The sequence below is a fragment of the Sinocyclocheilus anshuiensis genome, unplaced genomic scaffold (genome assembly GCF_001515605.1).
Source record: "Sinocyclocheilus anshuiensis isolate Anshui unplaced genomic scaffold, SAMN03320099.WGS_v1.1 scaffold776, whole genome shotgun sequence".
NCBI lineage: Eukaryota > Metazoa > Chordata > Actinopteri > Cypriniformes > Cyprinidae > Sinocyclocheilus > Sinocyclocheilus anshuiensis.
This window is the reverse complement of record NW_015555808.1, coordinates 674,735-696,710: the sequence shown is the minus strand read 5'-3', so window position 1 is coordinate 696,710 and position 21,976 is coordinate 674,735. Positions and strand designations below refer to the sequence as shown.

At 39.6% G+C, this 21,976-nt stretch overlaps 1 protein-coding gene and 1 long non-coding RNA gene across 2 annotated transcripts in view; both read right to left on the bottom strand.

Moving 5' to 3' along the window:
- The window catches only part of LOC107675076 (polypeptide N-acetylgalactosaminyltransferase 14-like), a 55,326-nt gene extending 44,985 nt beyond the window's left edge, over window positions 1-10,341 (bottom strand). The window contains exons 1-2 of the mRNA XM_016469282.1: window positions 10,041-10,341; window positions 3,795-3,964 (exon numbers count right to left, since the gene is read on the bottom strand). Of these exons, the coding sequence (XP_016324768.1) occupies window positions 3,795-3,964; window positions 10,041-10,175 (305 nt within the window). The 5' untranslated portion in view covers window positions 10,176-10,341. The remainder of the gene's footprint in view (window positions 1-3,794; window positions 3,965-10,040) is intronic.
- A 2,781-nt stretch (window positions 10,342-13,122) lies between these two features.
- The window catches only part of LOC107675077 (uncharacterized), a 9,855-nt gene continuing 1,001 nt past the window's right edge, over window positions 13,123-21,976 (bottom strand). The window contains exons 2-4 of the long non-coding RNA XR_001632573.1: window positions 20,978-21,094; window positions 16,046-18,422; window positions 13,123-13,265 (exon numbers count right to left, since the gene is read on the bottom strand). This is a non-coding gene — a long non-coding RNA (uncharacterized LOC107675077). The remainder of the gene's footprint in view (window positions 13,266-16,045; window positions 18,423-20,977; window positions 21,095-21,976) is intronic.

Below are 21,976 nucleotides of genomic sequence, written 5' to 3'. Positions count from 1 at the left end.
GTTTTAATCTTAAATCTACAGACAATCTTTACTATATGGTTATATTCCACCCCCTCCTCGGTGTTTCATCACGGTGACTCTGAAGCCTCTTTTTGAATTGAATAAATGGCAGCTTTAATGAACAACATTTGCAAAGCTCCTGGCGCCTGATCTTATCAGTTATTAGCCCTTGAGGAATGGAAGTCCTTCTGAATTGAGGTTCATGCTCATTTCCTCTGGTGGTTGTTCTTTTCTCTGCAGCAAAATGAGGTTCAGGCAGCAGGCTAAGTGAAAGGACCAGGGTCTTGCCACAGATGGCTGTCAAAGTCTCATTCTGCATTTGATTGAATCCTCTGCCAGTTCAGCCTTAGATGTAGCATTTTTTTGCCTTCTTCACATTGATAGGTCTAAGCTTACCTGAAGGAATGTGTAAACTGAGTGCAAATGTTCACTGCAGATGCATAACCCATGTTAGGTTGCTTAATATACTCTAATCAGATCATGCAGTATGAGAAAATGCAACAAGATCCAAGAAGCTTGTTAAACAAGAACATATAAATCTGGCAAGGTTATATTTATTGACCAAATATAGTCAACACAAACAAATACCTTGGATCTATACTGACAACCAAAGCCACAATGAAACAGTGGCTCCTGCTGGAACGGTAGAATTATCCTTTGTTTGTTCAATTTCAACTTAAGTTAATTAAGAGGTAAAGTTGGCACTTTGATTGCATTTCCCTGGAAATTTCAATATTGCTACTGGTCAACAACAGCATGAACAATGAGTGTGGTGTTCCTACAGTAATTACAAAGGCATTTGATTCATGTAAGAGGATGGAAGAAACGAGGGCTACATAGAAAACAGACAACACATAGAAAGAGAGAGAGAGAAGGAGAGTATAGCATTAGAGCACTGGGCCTGCATAATGAGCCACTCCTCACCTTTTATCGGAGATTCTCTCTACTGTCTCCAAGCTCCTGCATGAATTATTTTATAGAGAATAATACTGCACTGCTATAGAGGCCCCAAAAGCTCTCTAGATGATTTCTCATAAACCTGACACATACCTGCATATTTTTGGAGACTGTGCAACCGAGAATAACCCATGGTTAGGTTTTAATTGACAAGACACATTCATCAATAATTTTCTCTGTTGACAAAAGAGTGGGTCTGTGGGCCTACATTGTAAAATACATCTGCAATTCTCAGAAAAGTCTGCATGTGATGTTTACTAAACACCAGTAAGGTTATTTTAGTTACTGTTGTTACAAGACGTAAGTTAACTGTAAAATATAATAAGCCTAGTCTACTAATATGTATATTGTTTTTATATTTTTATTGTATTTTATTTTTAATCTAATAAAAAAGTGATTAAAACTAAGGACTTGCATTTATTTTTAAGAAAGTGCAATAAATTAAGGATGTAACGATGCACTGCGAGCCGGTTGCAAATCGATACAAACATGTGATGATACAAAGATGTTAAATGAATTGCGATACAGTTGGGAGAAGGAGTTTATATGAATGTTTCTCTGAGGGGAACTGACTGTCTTTAGAAAAGTTTAGATGATATTTTCTTTTCATCTTGACTCTGTGTAATGCATATTAAAGCAGTGTTCATAAGCACAGCGCTGCTTTGTAACCAAGGAAAGACTGTATTGCTGCTGTTCCATAAGCGCCACCTGCTGTCAGAGAGTGAAATTGCGTTCTCATTCAGTCTGTCAGCTGTTTTTGTCTCGTTCAGATGTTTTATGTAGCATATTATGTAGCATAAAAGTCAGACCATTCCGTTTTTGCTTCAAATTTCAAAATTATACAATCTAATTTAGATTTAAAAACTGCTAATGCGGCATGTATGCAGCATCTTTATTTGGATCATGATTAAAATACAGTGGTTGCCTCTAACTGAATGGAAAGAGCACAGGCAAAGCCTGGTTTGTTTATATGAAGAGATTTTATTTGTGTTATTTATTTATTTGACTTGATTAGCCGTCGTACCTACAATGTTTGTGCACTGTGTAAACAAAACAACGCAGTATACGCGCGAGAGATCACTTCCGGCGCTTGCATCAACTACACCAGAGCGCGTACACACCTCAACATCAAATTTTCATTTTTGGGTGAACTATCCCTTTAACAAAGAAATGCTCAGCATTTTGTCCAAGCAATAATAAAAGGACATCTTTTAACTTATCATTTGTCTTAAATCTGATTTTTTATTTTTTTTTAAATAATAATAAAAAAAATATATATATAATCATGAAAAAATTGTATCATGAAATCAGTATTGCATCGTGAGTTGAGTGAATCGTTACATCCCTACAAAAAATGTCTGCAGATTTCATCTGGGCCTAACCTAGTTACTTGAACAATAAATAATACTGAGTTTTCTGAACTCAGACTATGATGTTGAGAACGTTATGATCAATGTTCTTGTTTATTCATGGAATGCAAATAAAGATTTATCAGTTGTGAATACACAAGACTTTGATCCTGTTTATACCTGGATTTAACATCTGATCACATGTGGACAGTGGTCACATGAGGTGCAAACATGAGAAAATCTGTCACAGCTGATCACATGCGATCTGATTAACCGAGATGGATGTTAATATCAGGTGTAAACATGGTAAACATGAAAAGAATCCAGAAATAGCTGCAAAATGAAATGTGGCACTCTGACTGAAGAAAGTGACATGCACTAATGAGTCATTGACCTCCCACAGTGCTGCAGAGTGAAAATGTACTGTGGCCAGGAGTGGTCTCATTTCATGAGCTGCAAATGCCACAAGGTCATGTTGCCACAGAGCTCTGCCAAATATCACAGACAGCGTTCATAAAGAAGCTCAATTACCAATGCAAATTAAATCATGTTAACAATCAAATAATTGTTATCTGCGGAATTTCTGAAACAACAATGATCCACCTCTTTTTAGTTTATATTATACATTTGCTGGCCATTGCATATGGCAGTGAGTGAGGAAAAATGTGGTTGTGGCCAAGTTTTGTCTGTGCAATTGCTGAATTAGAACTAAAGGCTGATAGTACAGCAGAACAATCTCAAAATGATTGATTAATTCTACCAAAATCTGAGTTTGGGGTCAGTAAGATTTTATAATATATAAAATAATAAGAAATTAATACTTTTATTTAGCATGGATGCATAAAATTGATCTAAAGTGATAGCAAAAATATTTATGTTATGATTTCTATGAATATTATTCTATCAGCACAACTGTTTTCAGCATTGATAATAAGAAGAAATATTTCTCTTGAGCACCACATCAGCATATTAGAACGATTTCTGAAGGATCATGTGACACTGAAGAGTGGAGTAATGACTGCTGAAAATTCAGGTTTGCCATCACAGGAATCATTTTTATTTTAACATATATTAACATAGAAAAATTTTTATTTTTGAATTGTAATAATATTTTAAAATATAACTGTTTTAATACATTTTTGATCAAATGAATGCAGCCTCCAAGAGCATAAGAAACTTCTATCAAAATCACTTTAAAAATCTTACCAAACCCAAACTTTTGAATAGTAGTGTAAATGCTTCATAATCTAGTACAGCATATCGACCTTAGAGAACCCGAGAAGCACTCATAAAAATGTTGCTCATGAAATTTAAATCCTTTCTCTTTTTTTTATCTCAGTACACCTTTCATCAGTTTCTAAAAGTTTTCAAGAACTCACAGATGCACCTTCATTCATTTAATATGAACCGTGTGGATATTATATATATATAACACACACACACACACACACACACACACACACACACACACACACACACAGGGCTTACCTGTAATGTCGGGTGTCTCTAAGCGCTCTGTTGCTGGGGATTCTCTCGCTCTCTCTTTGATTGAAGGCATACAGACTGTAGGGGTCCTGGCCTGGCTTCCATCTGTGAGCATTGAGGTAGCGTTTCTCTTCAAACTCTTCCAGCAGGTCATCCCACTCAGCATCTGAGATCTACAACATAATGAAAACACAGGAATCAGACTTATTGAAATTATTTAGCCTATCCAGTTTTCACTGTCTGTCTTGTACTGTTTGTCTTGTTCCACAAAAACACTGGAAGTCAAAGATGCTTTAGGCTACATAAGTAATTTCTATAGGTCTGAACAAATCCTAGCATCTTTCAAAATAAATAGTTTCAAATCCAGTAATAATAATAATAATAATAATAATAATAATAATCCACTGTAAAACACAAGACTCTGATATGAGCATGTTCACTTGGTGGAAAGACATGTTCAGTAAACTATTTAAAAGAGTGGGAAAAAGTAAACAAAGTTGCTATAGGCAATATTCTCAGTTATCATAAGAAAGTCATTAATATTTCAGTGTTCTGCAGCACCATCACACCAAACCCCTCGAAATATGAGGCACACAGCAAGCTGTAGTCACGAATATTGAGGGTTGAACACACTACGTCTTGAAATCCATAAGGCCATATCAATCATAATTTAATAAACCTCCACATTCTGCACCGACAGCAGCTTGAGAGTTTCCATGTTTTCCCACTTATTATTTCCTTGAGCTTTTCTGCTGATGTTAGACCATTAAGGGGGCGGGAGGCTGTTGGTTATGGTTGGGGGTGGTGATTACCCATGCCAGCAGGTTGCTAGTTTCTCCCCAGACGCCTGTATGAATGCTGACTGATGATGATGCCTCCTTCTCTCCTGCGTTCCCAAATGCAGCTACTGCCCTCCATGGAAATAACTGCCACTAGCATTCGTATTTGTGTAGAGATTCTGCTTAAAACAATAGCGAGGGTTGTTACAATGAAAATACACATAATAAATCAATAACCCATGTTTATGCAGGTGCAGTTTCAGAGGTATTGCTAATTAGGACTAAGGGGATACAGAGAATAAGATGACCTTTTTTTGTTTTGTTTTGTTTTACAAAAAACCCAGAATTTTTCAAAATATGAGCTTTATTGAAGGTCATGCACAGACATGTAAAGAATAAATCAAGTATGATCAGAAAAAGTAATCTGTAATTTAAAAAAGTACCCGAAAAGTACCTCGAAATATAAAAATACCCAAATGTCATCAAGCACAAACCACCTCTTAAAGGCCAATTCAAACTGCGGCAACAGACACAGACCAAAGGCGACAGCCAACCAATTACGGTGTCATTTCTCAGACATTCCAAAACCTGACAAACGCTGATTCAACATGTTCATTCGGTGAATACAAGTGCTAACTAATGCCAACAACACACTGATCTGACAAAATCTGACGAACGCGTCTTGTTGCCATTTGTCTTCATCTGTCGGTGCAGTGTGAATTTGGCCTAAAAAGTTCCTAGTTGGAATAATTTCAAGAAACTTCGTACTCTCTTTTTTGCAATAAAACAACAGCATTAATATTGAGCTATTAAATTGTACTTCTGGAGTGAGTGGACTTCAGGGCATTGTAAACACAATGAGTTAAGAATTCACCAGTGAGCTCACAAGCCTTTTCACAGTATTGTGTGTATGGTTGGGATGTCATGGCCTGCTGCTTTACAACAGCCACAACAGCATCTTTACAGCCAGTAACAGAGGTGGGTAATTGCACATGTCTGTTTCTTTAGACTGCTTAGCAAGATAATGGCTGGGCTTTCAATTCCACTCGCCATTTCAGTTTCCAAGTCATATTAGTATCAGATAATATTGGTGGTATCTGTCTGTCTAAAAGCCAGGCTGATATTGAAATGCAGATGCACACATTCTCATAATACAAACAATATGTAAATGTTCTCATTAGGGATATGCAAAACTACATATTTTCAAAATCACATTTGAATAATTAGGGACCCCAATCAAACAAGTCTCTCATGGAGTGTTCATACAGGAGTCGATTTTGGACACAACTGGACAGAGTGCAATAGAATGGAACAGAACAGAGACATGGTTTTTAAAAGCTAAACAATTTTTTTAGTTGACTTGCTGGTTTAGAAAGGCAAAGCTCACTGTGAGGCAATAAAGAACTCAGTGAGCAACAGCAAAAGACGTCTGTCTGCATGTATACATAGCCCAATAGGTAAAAAATACAGACTCGATCCAAGAACGCACAGCTCTTCAACTGGGTTGCTAGCAGATATTTAATGTATAGGCTAAATATCTCTAACCTTTATTGCACAAAACTCCCATAGTTCTCACAAAAACGGAGACATTGTTATTATAATAGGTATTTTTATAAGTGTAATCTTTTACAGCAGACGATTTTAAGTTCCATCCCCTGTGCATTAAAAAGTGGATGAATTTACAGATGAACAGTACACTTAAACCCTTTAAAGCATATATAAATTCATCCCCTTAAAAGTATTGCTGCAAATAAATAAGTAATTAAATAAACCCACTACACACCCTCAGCAATGGCCTTATCAACCATCCCTAAGGCTGGAATACAAAACACAACTTTTAAAATCTGAAAACACTAAGTATCATACACTTGGCGACTTTGTAAATGTAACAGAGAAAAGCTGGGCATTGTACACTAAAAGACACTAAACGATCACACACTACCAGACTTTCAAGTCATTCAGAACACAACAAACACATGCATTGCTAAGTGACAAATAAAAACCATTAACTGCAACAGAATATGCCAATTTTCATAATGTATAGTAGGCAAAGTAAGTTTCAAACCAAACATAGTACCTACTAGACCTTATGCAATTTCAGACGCAACTAGTGTGTTCTAAAATCGGCTAAAATATTAAATATGTTTGATATCCTCCGACAGGATGGATTCATAATCTGAAGATAAAAAATATAGTCTGTGCCCATTATACACTACACAATTTTCTGTGAAATGTATTAAACTGGACTGCCCAAAATCTGCAGACTGACTTTCGGCAATCAGCATTGACTCACCCAGACTGCAAATCAGGGCAAAAAAAAAGTTGTGTAGTATATTATGCCTAGTATATTAGTCCAGTATTTAATTCTTATTACTCACAACACGACAGGCACTTCATCCATTCTGAGTTTGTCTAAAACAGCCTAGCAACTTTAAAGCGACATGTCAAGCCTACAGGCTGAGCTAATGTTGAAATGACAAAAGGTGAGAGCGCTAGTAAAAATGTAACATCATTGTTACTCTCGACATTTTGGATTAGGGCACAGTGAGTCACTGCAAAATTACCTCTTTTAATGATTAAGAATACTCAGTAATAGAAACAGAATTTAATTAACACATGAAAACAAAGATGACAGGTTCTGAATCAATGTGACAAATTTCCTATCTGCTTAACAATTTTAATCACCTTCAAAAGACAGCGTTTGCATAAACACCCCCACACTCCCCGCTGAAATCATTAGCTCCTTGATGCTCCACAGTCACTGATCAGGGCATCTGAGCTGTGCCACGATTGGGGCTCAGTGTTCCCCCGGCTCCCACAGAGCTCAGCCTTCTAATGAGAGGAGTAGGACAGACTGAGGAAGTGGTAATTGGATCCTCCCTGTCCTGTCGTCTGTACTCTGTATGTGTGGTTATGTGGGTCCTTTTTATAGAGCGTTCTATTCCACCAAAGCCTCTGCCCTCTTGCAATGCACTAAACCACACATCTGAACTTCTTTTGAAATCCTGCTGCTTTTTTAAAGGCCTCAGCACACTCTCAGCAGGTACAGAATCCATGCATGACTGTAAAATTGGTCTGTGGTATTGCATTAAAATTATTCATTCCAATGTTCTGTCAGAATTCATGTGCAGGCAAATGATGAATCCATCAAACTCCATCTGTCCGGTCCAGTCTAACACCTCAACGCCAATGACACGAAGCCACTGTGAATATACCCCACAACAACACTGTCTGCTTGTGTAATCTGTATTGTGGGACAAATCTGCCATGAATCATGGTAATAGCAGATGTCATGGGTGATATCTCAGTCCTCCCTTACCATTATAAAGATAATGCATCACTCTGCTGATGGGGGAGTATCTTCCCATCGAATCTGAGTGAGATGTCACCACCATTTGATGAATGGTTTGAACACACTGGCCACCGTGACACACACCGCATTCACCTCAACAGCCGTTGCACCAACCCTGTATTTCACATTCCTCCTCACCAATAACAGCTATTGCAGGTTCGGCCTTCCCTGTCAGGGTTATTACAGAAAATAGATATTGAAGCAAACAGCAAATGGAAACATGATGCTCAACACAGAATACTAAAGTAGACATTTCTCTACCAGTGCTTAGTTGTATTTAAAGGGGGAGTGTCTGCAAAATCTATCACCTGGCGGTTTTCAAGGCCACATTAACTGTTTAACTTATTTTTAGTTTTACATACACAAGGATGTACAGAAAAACTGAGAATAAAAAAGTCAAATCCATCAATGCTCAAGCATTCACCAGCTAAGAATTCTTTCTGCATTTTTTTTAGATAAATCTGATCATTATACCATAAAAAGTCCATCATTGTCTCTGTACAGATGTAAGGAGCATGTGCAAACTGTTTTCATATTTCTGTTCCTGTAGAGTGTTGCTCAGTGTTGAGATATATTACACCATGCATCATGTTTCATACCCCATTACCCTCAGTGATACTTTATTGTCATATACCAGCCGCTGTTTGTATGAAAAACTGACTTACAAGATGTACAAGACTTTGCTGCAGATTTACGCATCCTATACAGCAATAATACAGCCACTAGATCTATTTATTAATGCAACACATATGTGCATCACCTCGCTTTATACTGTTTGTGAATATCCTTGACCTTCAGTTTACATTACTTTCTATCTTAGTCATGATAGCTATTGAACAAAACAGTGGAATTATTTATTGATTGGTGCCTCCTGGTAAAATCCAGCACATCTTCAGAACTAGAGAACTATACATTCCTTCATTCACTATTTAATCTCACACATACCAAACTATTTTATATAGTATATTTCATATAATGTATAAGAGAAAAATATATGACAGTTCAATCATCTCGAGTTTGCATATTTATACACCCTTTAAGCATCAGTTTTGTCCCAGATGTTTCTCCTTAAATGTCTTTAAGATTAATAAAATAAACACAAATGAGACAGCTAAGAATATAGAGATATAAAATAAACGTGGATAAAGGATAATACAGCACACATAATTTGATTTTTGAAGCAATTTGATTTTTGAGTTCATGCTGAAATCTCAGACTCTGGTATCTTGGCAAACAGACTTCTGAAACTCCAGACCAGATGAACCACATGAGAGATTAATACTTCTCAAGAGAAAATAGAAGACTTTCTGTTAAGAAATAAACCTTAATAAAACTCATTGCTGTCTATGAGAAACAACTCAGAGAGATCTCATTTGTGATTTGTCTTTCCTGTGGGGAGTCAAAAAGGGGTTTAATTTACGCCTACAGTCTTATGTACACTTCCACAACTCTTACCCTGCGTATGCAAATCTTTTTGACGTCATTCTACCTTCATACTGAACACTTGTTTCTAAAGCAAATGTCAGGGATACAAATGTTCCAGGTTCGTTTATAGCGTTAATTACGACCATTTTCATATAGCCTATTTAAATATTTACTTTTAATCTAGATTGAATATCTCCTCCCTCGTGTACGCACTTATGTATTAAAGCTATTTCAGTGCGTCCATCATACTGACTGATAGGAATTCATGTTTGAATAGGAAAAGAGACCAAATTGGCTATTACACAAATATATTTTTCAACAAATAAAATGTGAAAAGGTTATCGCAAAGCATATTATTTCGTCTCCCGAGGGAAAAGTAAGCTAAATTTCTCCTCCTGGTTCAGAATAAGTTCAAAAATTCATCTCACTAAACTGACCTGTTTTACACACCCGACAAGATAATTTTTTTTTTTTTTTTTAAATATATAATGGACAATTTTGCCCTTTATTATTGGATCAGGTACGCTATAGTAAAAGTGGTGCACCTTCACAAATATTTTCTCACCGAAGACGAAAAATAAAGAATTAAAGAGTTACTGACAGGTTTTAAAAAGCAATAAACCACAAAAATCAAGCCATTTCGTCCATGAGGTTTGTTATTTCTAACGTATCATGATGTAGGCTATCACTCACCTCTTTAACTTGCGGTTGCTCGTTTCTTTGGTCAGGTAGTATTTTCCGGCTATTCAGCAATATGAAATAGAGTAAAGCGGCTATCCAAAACAACGCTGCGAGAACTAATGTCAGCTTTCGAGAAAGCCTCTTCATTTTCAAACGGCCGTTAACGACTCATTTCAGTTTGAAAACCAATCGCGCGCTTCTCTCTCAGCGACCGAAAGCGAATTGTGTCCGCGCGCTGCGCTCGCGCACTTGCCCCTATAGTGCCTAATATCCAGAAATGAGGTTGTTGCTCTCGTGCGCAGCGCGCTGACTTGCTAAGACTGTGAGTGACGATGGACGCTGTCCAGCGCAATTAAAATCATCCCGTGTACCCACCGAGGTACCGACAAAATGTGAATGCGTTTAGCACCACCTACCGCGGAACAGCGCTTTTTTTACGGACCTGCCTGTTCTTGATGCGCTTCTAACACAGTAGACTCGCTCTGAATTTCTCTCCGTTATTTGTGAAATGGGCTCACAATAAGCAGGGCTCCCACTGCATTGAAAAACCTGGAAATATCAGAGGATTTTATAAGCAGCGATTTGTAGTACTGCAAAGCCATGGAAATTAATAAATACTTAAATGTAAAGTTATGAAAACGTCTATGATTAATAGAATTAAAGTTATTGTAACCTAATTATTGCAGTGTACAAAATGTTCATTGTGCGTGCAATCTCTATGAAAAAAATAATTTTAAAAATCCTGATCTTGTAATCACCATTGACTAAAAAACTAATAGAAATTCATTTCCACTTTGACATGAAATCAGATTGGAACCAATTATTTCGGATAACTCTGTGTTACATTTCTTGTAACTCAATATCAGAGCCAGTATACAGACGTGCAGTCTGAGGCTGAGACTAAAGTTGATCCATCACCATTTCATCCTTGAAACAGGGCACTTAACCTCAGGAGGACTTTCTTTAAAAAGTGCACTGCACGACAGTGAGGACAAAAGTGACAGCTAAATGACAAATCATTAATTAAACTTTGCTCAAGGACACCAGAACCGTAAATCAATTCATTTATTTATAACAGCTATATTTAATTATTAAGTAATTTCTCACAATATGATCGGCACACTAAGTTACACTCTTAAGCTGCTTTTCCACTATCGGGCCGAACGGTTCTCTTTGCTTAAGCGTACCATTCCGTGCCGATCCGGGCCAGTCAGCACGGATACGGTTTCATTTTCCACTGTGGTGCTCATAACGGAGCTCTTTGGAATGTAATACAAATGCGTAGTCGTTGCCTTGGTAACGCAATTGTAATGCAAACAGCGATATGGACGATGACCAGGTATTTCTGTTTTTGGGACTCCTTTTTTATACGATATTTACCTCGTTAAATAACAGAAAAAAGGACACAACTCTTGACGCGAAAAATAAAATAAACAGAAGGCGACGACGGGTAGCCTATAATATCAATAAGCGCAAATGTTTCCTCCACAGACCAAACTGTCTCAGAAAAAATAATAATTCTTTTTTTATATTGAACGTAGCGTAGGCCTAGCTGTTTACTTGGCTGTTTGATCAAATAGCGCGCTTTCGCTCAGCCAGCTATGGAGAAACTGGTAGCCAGGCAACAGAGTGGCGACGTCACGCACACGCACTCTACCAGCACGGCTCAGCACGGTTGTTTAAAGCGCTTTTCCACTATCGGGCCGAACGGTTCTAAGAACTGTCAGGTACGGTTCCAGTTGTATTTCCACCTGAGCCTGGTACGGCGCGGCCAAGCGGAAACCTCCCACTCTCTCTCGTGAAGCCAACAAGGAAGTGACTTAAACTGTAATTCGTCAACTGGCCGCTAGAGGCTGGCTGCAAAAGGGAGTCAATCCCATAGACTCCCCATGTTAAAATGCCCAACTTTACAGCAGAAAAAAAAAACGTTTACAGCCTGGTTCAAAAAATTATTTTGGTCTATATAGCTAATTTTGCCCTTCATGACAACTGTGAGGGGGGTGAAGTTTTTTTAAACTCACCCGTTTAAATTATATTAAGCCTTAAAGTTCTGCATAATTAAGGGCGTGGCCACTTGAGTGACAGGTGGATTGCCGCTGCTGTCACCACCATCGAGCTAGGTGGGCGTGGTTTCAACAACCAGGTCCCGCCTCTTTGCCCATCTTCGATTATCCGGGATTGACGCGCAGTGACGCACTGCCAAGATGGCGACGGCCGCCTCCGCCCACTTTTGAGCTTCAAAAACTCTCTTCGGAACCCTACGGGTGACGTCACGGACACTACGTCCATGTTTTTATACAGTCTATGGGCTGTTGAAAAGCATGTGCCTATTCTTTGTTTCTCGATTTTGCAATTAATCTCTCATCTTAAACCGGTTAAAGTCGATCTGAATTGGTGTTTGCAATCCAATTTATTTCCACAATTTGACATATTTGAGAGCGCAACAGGACATTCAATGATAGGAATGTACACTCTTAAAAATAAAGGTTCCAAAAGGGGGTTTTCGTAGTGAAGTACCATTTGGGTTCCCCAAAGAACCTTTCAGTGAACAGTTCTTAAAAGAACCATTTTTTTCTTAGCATGAAGAACATTTTCCTCTATGAAGAACCTTTTGTTCAATGGAAAGTTTCCATGGATGTTAAGGGTTCTTCATGAAACCATAGATTCCAATAAAAACCCTTTATTTTTAGAGAGTAAGTTGATTTTATCCACTGGAATTTTATTAGATGGTGAAAAGTGGGAGTTGCATACATGATTGGAGCCAGTACAAAGTAAGTTTGCTAAAACAATGGCCATCGTGTGTGATTCTTGATGAAACTGCGTTTATGATCTATTGATTTTATGATTCTCTCCATGCCATCCCCAGCATCTCTGGAAAAGCACTCTGGATAAGACAGGAAACAAACAAGTTTGTACTTGTCTCTCATTTTTGATAAAACAGGGAGAAAGGAGCAGGTATTTATAAGTGTGTGTTGTTGATTTGTTTGGTCTTTCTTCCATCATTTCCATAACGCATTTTAGCTATGGTACTAGGAATAGGAATGCAATGCAAATACAACTTTTTTTCCTTTTAATTTTGCTGACTTGCCTTTAATTTGATGTTGCCTCACTTCCAGATGTTACCATTCAATCAGCATTGTGAAGCCAAACCTTTGGTCAACAGCACACATTCTGGTCCTCCTTGCAGCTGGCCAATGCAAAACATTGTTTTTACATGCCATTTAGGGGCAGATTTATCTGAAAAAGATGATAGCACAGTCATAGACAGAAGCAGAAGAAACGCAAATACAGTAACAGCAAGGCAGTTTCCACAGAAGAATGGTTATCTATACAGGAAACTCAGAAGAGTAAGAACTAGCAGTGGTTATTTCACATAACTCAGAAAACAAAGCTGACTAGTTTTGCTTGTGAATCTCTTGTTAACTTGCTACCAAGTGCTTCAGACAAACTTTGAAAAATTGGGCAAACTTTGGCAAATCCGCCAATCCAACAAAAACTATCCAAACAGAACATGGCATTTCAGAGGGATGTGGATATGTCAAAGGCCCTGGTTATCCTGGCATTCACTAGACAGATAAATTAGAGGTAAAGAGCATAGACCAAGGATAATGTTACATGGACAGGTCTGTTCTACAAGGCAATCAGCCAGGAGTGAAAGGGGAGTGAAACACGGCTCCTGAAAAACGAATTACCTTAGTGTGACTGAAAGGGAAACAATAGACTAAAAGGGTGCAGAGAAATTCCATTTTGCTTTGTCTAATGGGTCGATAACAGGGGATGGCCAAAAAGCAGCCAACAGGAGCATGAAGAGAGAAACAACATCTGAGAGCATCATTTAGGACAGTCAGTCCTTCAAGTATCTGAACAAGCACTGTAAAGTAAAAAATAACTGGAAAACAAGCACACTATTGTGTATTCCATTTGAAGACAGTAAATTAAGAGAGAAAAGATCTGTTGTCTGCTGTGTATATATATACTCTAATGGTATTGAAGGTGGGAGAGAGCGCTGTACATTCACTCCCCCCACCTACAATCCCTGCCGGTACGAGACTCGAACCCGCAACCTTTAGGTTACGAGTCCAACTCTCTAACCATTAGGCCACGACTTCCCCTATATAGTAGACATCTATGAGAATGCTGTACTGCAAATGCTATTGACAGTGTGGGCAGATTCTTTTACATTGCTATGCGAGTGGGTGCAATAAAATAAAAATAAATGAAATAACAGTTAAAAGTGCTGCTGTTCTTGGCAGTGAATGTGCAAAAGTGCCAGCACAGCCAGAAAGTAAAAGCAGAACGACAGGTGATGAGGCAGTCCTGCGTGTTTGGATGTTGGAAAGGCAAAGCAGAGGCAGGAATGTGGGAGCAGAGCCTTAGTCAGATTCCACAAGTGCAAGATGAATCTTGTCTAGTGAACTGTGAAGATTGGGGGGAAAAAAGCTGACTTTAACTGAATAAATGGTTGCGGGTGAGAAGTCGAAGCATGTTTGTTCAGACACAGTGAATGTGGAGAGCTTAATAAGGACATACTTTCTCACCAACACAATCTGCCTGTTAAGCTACCCAGAGTTCCAACCATTAGTGCTGATCCCGTGAGGCACAAAAGTGCTGACAAACTTTCTCTAGTTTTGACACTTTCTCTCATATAAAAGAGAACATTTATGCTTATCTCTATAATCTACACCCAGAGTATTGTATATCTTCCAGGTAATGTATGAAATATCACAGTTTGATCGTTTCTATTCAATGCTGTCAGATATTTTCTGATCCTCAAAGGAGTTTATTATTATATAATGCTCTTTTGAGTATTAAATGTGTTCATATAAGCACCTGAGGGGCAGTAGGTTCCGTCTTAGATTCAGCTCAGCTATTATTCAAGTCAGCCTAATGGATGTGTCTCAAATGCCAGACAAATAAGTTCTTATAATTTTCACTATTATAGTGTCAAGTATCATGGCACAACGTTAATACCTCCGCACAGGGTGAACGTGCTGGATTGTATTGCATGGTGAAATGTATGGTAATAAATTGAGCTGGAATGGCACAGTCATTAATCAGAAGTAGCACAGTAGACCAGCCTTAGCAGAGAGAGATGAAGCACTTTGTAAGTAATGGAGGAGCTGCCAGTGGGGAAGATGGGAGGCTTTCAAGCCAGCCTTCCCCACATAGTCAGCAAAGATCAACAGCAAAGCAGGCAATGTGCGATTGGAAGTGAGTTCAGTTTCACTGAATTTACATGAGAAAAAATAATTAATTCACAAATATACTTTAACAAAAACTGAATTTATGTTCAATTAAATTTAACAAAATAATTATTTGAGCTAAAGCCTGAAATACATTTTAGATTTCAACTGCTAAACATAATTAAAATGATCTATACAATTTAATTAAATTAAAATGTAAAAATAAAATAATATAACATTTTAGATTTCAACGGCTAAATATAAACTAACACTTGAGCCATCAGTTCTGAAAATATGGCAGATGCAGTTTGATGGAACATTTTTGGTCAGATTTAAAAAAAAAATAATAATAAAATTTAATTAAATATAAAATTAAATAAAAAACCTGAAATAAAATAACAATAGAATGACAAAATAAAATAAAAATTCAAACATTTTAGATTTCAACTGCTAAATCATTCAGTTCTGAATAAATTTATAATTTTATAATTTTATAATAAAATCATTTTAAAATAAAAAATTAAATTAAATAATGAAATAAAAGAAAAAAACTCACTCTAGTATGTACTAATCTAATAGACATGGCCTCAAAGCCACAAAACTTCTGTTTTGAGTTCATTGGGTCTTTCAGGAGTAAAATTATCAGTCTTTGGGTCAACAGGACTAACATCATCCTGAATAAAACTGCTGTTCTCACTGGCACGCTTATCATCAATATCCTCTTTGAGACCACCATCTCTCACACCAAATAACCATGGCAGATAAAACAACAAAGAAGAGACATTCATCTCTCTGAATGTAATATTGTGAGATGTGTTTGTCCTGCGTACTCACACAAACAATCTTGCTCTCCTGGATGGGTGTTGTCCAAATACCACTTGACGGATGTGAACAGGAGTCACTTGCAGAGCTCTTGCCTGCCAAAAATTCAGATAAGAGTGGTGAGGAATTGAGAAACAAAATAACAGAGGAATATTTTCCAATATACCCTCCATTTCTTACAAATAATGTACACAGTCACACACAAGCATCCGCAAATGGCCACCAAAAACATAAAAAAATTCAATGATGACTAGGACACAGAGAATCCCATAAACAGAGCTGCATAAATAACACCTACAATATACTTCTCATTGGCATTTTTTTCTGAGGTAAAACAACTTTAGAGGTACAATAGAGCTGGACAGGCTGTTAATGATTTTCATACCAACCGCATGCCATTACTTGTTAAAACTAACATTTTAATTATACAGAAAAGTTAGTTTATCTACATTCTAATGTTCATTTTTATTCATTCATTGAACTTAAACGTGAAAACGTAATGAGTTGCCATCAAAGAAAAGTTTGCCCAGTGATTGTCGTTTAGATACAAAGCCGAATTGTGATTTTTTTCTCCCCCTCTTTCCCAGTGCGGTGCTTTTTTCATCATGCTGTTCCAACATCCCTTTCTGTCAGGCTGAGTAAGTGAGCTCATAAGAATCTGCCTCAGGGGATAAAATCATCCATGGACAAAGCTGTAAAACCACAGATTAAATGCATCACCAAATTCCTCCTGATTACTGTTTGTCATTAAACACTACATCTGTAACAGGTCTGCCAGAGCTATTATGAAGCTGAGGGTAACGGTGATGATCAGACAATGGAGATGTGTGACATGACGGTCAGTGTCAGGCGGTCTGAGCCAATGAAGATGAGTTACAAGCCCTGAGTTGCTTTGGTAAAGTTTCAGCAAATTATATTCAGGTGGAGAAGGATAGTGAAGCAGGATGAGAGGTGTAGAGATGAGACTGGAGTGACAGATAAAGGGGGTGTGATGCAAAAAGATGAATGGCTGTCTGCAAAGCACTTTGGGAGAGGGATAATATGGTTGAGACAGACTCGGTCTCATTTTTCATGCTTAGAGAAAGCATTAGCAATACTTCTCCCTCTTTCTCAGTCCCTCTGTATTTTCACACCCATCTGACTTTGCGGTACATGAGTCCCCAGTCGCTGCATCAATTAAAGGTGTCATTTACTGAAAATAGAGCATAACTTGGTATGAATCCACTGCATGTGTGTCACGCATTTGTCAGAGCATCTCTTTATCACATGCTCACTTTGAGTCATCCTCCAGCTCATATAACTGACAAAAATCCACATTAGTTATCGCCATAACATCGCAAGTCCTGGGTTTGTAAGATAGCATTCAGAATCAGATGAGACTAAACAGCGTGGGGCGAATTTACGCTATCTAGTTTAACCAGACAGTATCGGCGGTAAAATCAGTGGAAGTCTTTTTATGTAAATTAGGTTTATTATTTATAGATTGTGGCTTATTTACAAAACGCAGCACTATTACCACCCACAGACAGCAGGAGGTAAACAGAATTTTCTTAAAAAGAGATGTTTATTTGCATTTTATGGCAGCAGTAATTCATCAAATAAAGATCAAATGATGGAGAAGAGTGCAATAATCAGGCATACGCCTATAAGTGCCTTGAAAACACAAATTTTAGTGGTGAAAGTGGTGGAAGGGTGCTACAGTTCCAGTAAAGTATGCCAGATTGTAATAGTCTGCTGCATTCTCCACAGCTGTGCAACAGTAATTAAAAATACACATTTTTGGAAGCATGTTTGCTTTGTTGCCTAGATTTGCATAATTCCTTTAGTGAATTGGGCACTAAAACAATGCACAGCATACAAATAAACTATCAACGGGCACACTTCATTCTCTGCGAATTATTCCCTGTATTTTAAAGCAGATTAATCAGTACATTTAGACAGGATTCAAAATAGATGGAAGAAACCAGGTTGAAAATGTTCAAGGTTGAATTGAACCTGGATGGACTTAATTGGTTTTGATGTTATCCTGCGCTACTTTCTCATTACTTTGCCTGGACTTTCTGTAGTAATCATCACTTCCTTCAGCTGCTTTCTCAGCATTGAGTTTCAGCCTTATATGTGCTTAGATCACAGCACAGATAAAGGCCACAAGGGCTTGGGGGTTTTATTATTTGATGAAATGAAAAACTGAGGCCTTTTCCCACTTGACTGACCAACACCTCCCCAATTTCACCCACCACACCAATCCCACACACACGCTATCTCCTCATGCCAACCAGATCCAACTTTCCTGCTTTTTCTTCCTTTCAGAAACTTTAGAGGTTAAAGGAGTCACTTCTCCCAGCTCATTTCTCAGCAACCATGTGCTTCCAATTGAATCTGGTCAAACCTGCAAAAGAGAGAGAGAGGGAGAGATAGTAGCTGCTTTCCAGTTCACAGGGTCCATATGTGGTGTTCAGATATATTCAGATGTTCACCTGCAACATAGTGAAATAACAGCTGAATCATGCACATGAGTTTTGGATATGATGACTGGATATGTAAATTAATCTTTGTTTATAATACAAGTGGGTAAACTTCCCTCTCCACTCATAATGTGTATTATTTTAAATATGTAATAATATGTATTTTTTAAATAAATACTGATGAATGAATTATTATTGTCAGGATTATGGACCTGTTTTGCCCCTGTTTCTGTTTCAGTGTTCCCTTATTTGGTCATGTTCCTGTTCTTGTTGTCTCCTTATTAGTTGATTTCCCGCACATGTCTGTCCCTCGTTAAGTTTAGTATAAATGTGTAGTCTGCCTCATGTTTCCTTGTCGGGTCTTGAACGTCTTCCTTGTGCTCTGTGTCTCCCTGTTGGATTATAAAAGACTCTCGTTCTGTTAAATCTCCACGTCTCCTCGTTTCCTCGTGCCCGTGCTCCAGCGAATTGTGACAGAAGACCCAACCGAAACAGTTACCTCCGTGTGTCTACCCTCCGTTTTTGTTTCTGTTTTTTTTCCCTCAGTGTTTTGTTTCCGTTGTTTTCTCCATGGATCCCCTCTCCCGTCCGGAGTACCTCCTCCTCCTGCTGGAGCAGGGGGAGAGATCGCTCGAGGGCCATACTAGACTGTTCCTGGTCCTCGCTGCTCTAACCAGCTACCCGGACGACGCGCTCTGTGCGTTCTACGATGCCAGTTTAAACATCTCATGCAGAGCGCTGTCGTCCGAGGATGGTTCTCGAGCGAATTTCGCGGCCTTTATGGAGTGGAGTGCCACTCCGGACCCAGGACCCAGCCCACCGCTGACGGAGAGCCGGAGCCTGCCACGACCGACGAGCCATCACTACACGGAGCGACAGAGCTGAGGATCGCCGCGGAACCAGAGCTGCTGAAGATGTCAGTCAAGGTGTGTGAGCCGGCAACAATGCCCGCCACGAGGGAGAAAGCCGCGGAGGGTGTGAGCACGGAGAGGAGCTCCGCCCCCTGCACCGCGGCTGAGGGTGAGCTGTGTATGGCGCGGCGACTGTGCCACACCGAAGAGGAGAGGGCTCCCGTTCCTAAGTTCTGGCCTGAAAGCCCGGAGGCTCACATATGCTCGCCCTCCCACCCGCTCCTGCCTCCTCCTCCGCTGTCGTCTGGCAGCCCCTCTGCTCGCCCTCAGCCCACCATCGATGCGGTGCTAGCTCTGTGGGACTGCCATCCTCCAGCGTCGCCGTGGTCGGAGTATCCCTTGACTCTGCCTCCAGCCTCTAAGCCCCGGACTCCGCCTCGGCCCGCGGACCCGTCGGCTCCACCATGACTCTTAGCTCCCTCCTCTTCGCTGTGACCTGGCAGTCCACTAGCTCCGCCGGGCTCCCTCATCCCTCCGGCTCTGCTTTGGTCTGGCGTCGACCATCCTGCACCTTGGGACTCCACTACTCTGGCTTCGCCTCGTCCCTTCGTCCTTCCGGCTCCGCAGGCTCCTTCATCCCCTCGGCTCCTCCTCAGTCCTCTGTCGCTACGGCTCCACCGCGGCCTCCCGGATCCATGCCTTCGCGTCAGTCGCCAGCGAAATCTACTCCGCCTAGGACCTCCGGATCCTCCCCGTCGCCCTGGCTCCTCGGCTCTCCATCTCCGCCTCGGGCTCCTCCACCACCTGCTCCGCCGCCGTTGGTCGGCCCCCTGGAGTCGGTGGCCATTCTTCCTCCATGGCTCCTCCCTCCGTCGGCTCCACCGTGGGTCGCCATCATGGCTGTGGCCTAGGTCCTGCTTGGCTCCTCCTGCTCCAAGTTCTTCCTGTTTCCTCCCTGGCTCCTCCATCTGTCTGATCCACCCTGGCTCCTCCCTCCGTCGTCACCTCCCTGGTCTCTGCCTGCTGGCCCCCTCCTGGGTGTCCGTCCTCCTCCTGAGCCGCCTCCCAAGTTCCCACCCGTGTCCCCCCTCTCTATTGTTCTACGGTGCGAGGACGCGCCTTCCGGGAGGAGGGCAATATGTCAGGATTATGGACTTTATACGAGTTGGAATCTAAATTAATACACAAAGATCAGAATTACATCTGGAGAGCATTTAGTTTGAAAAAAAGACCGGCTGACAGGAATCCCTCTCTCTGCCTTAATTCATTTTTAGAATAAAGACGGTCAATGATTAAAGAGATAAATTCTGCTGGTGAGGGCTTTAATCAGTATAATGGTTCATTAATGGCTAGATCCCATCTGCCCACTGCTTATGCTGGTAATAACCTTCACATAAACCTTTAAACATCACTGCTTTGTATACAATCACACCAAATGAATAACTTCTCATGTTTATGGTTGTTAAAAAAGTTCCATTAATTCCAAACTATCTTCTGTTTACAACATATTCAATCCTTTTGGTAAAAGAACAGCTTGTTAAAATTCTGCGATGCATTATCAATACTATGCATTCCATTCGAATCTGCTTTTACACTGGTCGATTAGCAATACATTTAGAAATACATACACATGCTGAATGAGTAGCCAGCGATGCATGAAGCTCTGGGTAAAATCCTTGCACCTTTCAGATATTGATTTCCCAAGAACAACAGGCTTTGGAGCATGATAGGTAAGCCCTGGAGTCCTGCATTAATCATAAATTCAGAGGTAAAGTTAATGCAATGCAGAGCTTAAAAAAAAACTTCTATAGTCTGACAGATCATAATGCACTCCAAAACATCTAGTCTCCAGTGTTTAATAAAAACAAATGAGATATTGCTGTGCTAGTAATCTAAACCTGTCTTAAATGCAAATACAGTGTCATGAGGGGGTTTATTTTCAGAAAGGCCTGTGTTCTGCTCCACAAAATGTTTCTTCCCATAATGTCATCAGTCCATGTAATGTGAAGAGACACACATTTGTGCTGAATGCCACAGCCTTGTATTGTAGGACAGTGTCATTGTGACAACACCAGACCTGTTGGAGCCCTTACATGGTACTGTAACCCTAGCCAATTAAAAATCCCATTTCATCCTCAATAACGCTTTATTCTGGATGGGTGAACTCAGCCTCCTCTGGTTTACACTGTCAGAGTAGGTGCATACTGACTGTTCAAATGAGGCTTGAGTTCTTCTATCTGAGCTGGCAAGCTGGGTAAAGAGAAAGCAGAAGCGATTATCTTCAGCTAAAGTTAATGGAACCAACATAGCAGAACAGGGAATACTCTGTGTGGGAATTAGGATGACAGTTGAGTTTAAACATAGTTAACCTTTAACAGTTTTGTGAGACGAGATGTCTCATCCAGTTAGTTACACAAAAACATGCATCAATGTTGAACCTGAAGTAGTGTTCATGTAAAACTAAGGTTGCCTTCCATACAAAAATCAACAAAGTTGTCAATCTAAATGATTTGGGCCACCTAAAACAGCTTTATATCTGTATGCTGTGACTTAGCAATAGTAAAAGAAGTAGCAATAGTGTGCGTGCATGTGTGTGTGTGCGCGTGTGTGTGTGTGTGTGTGGCTGT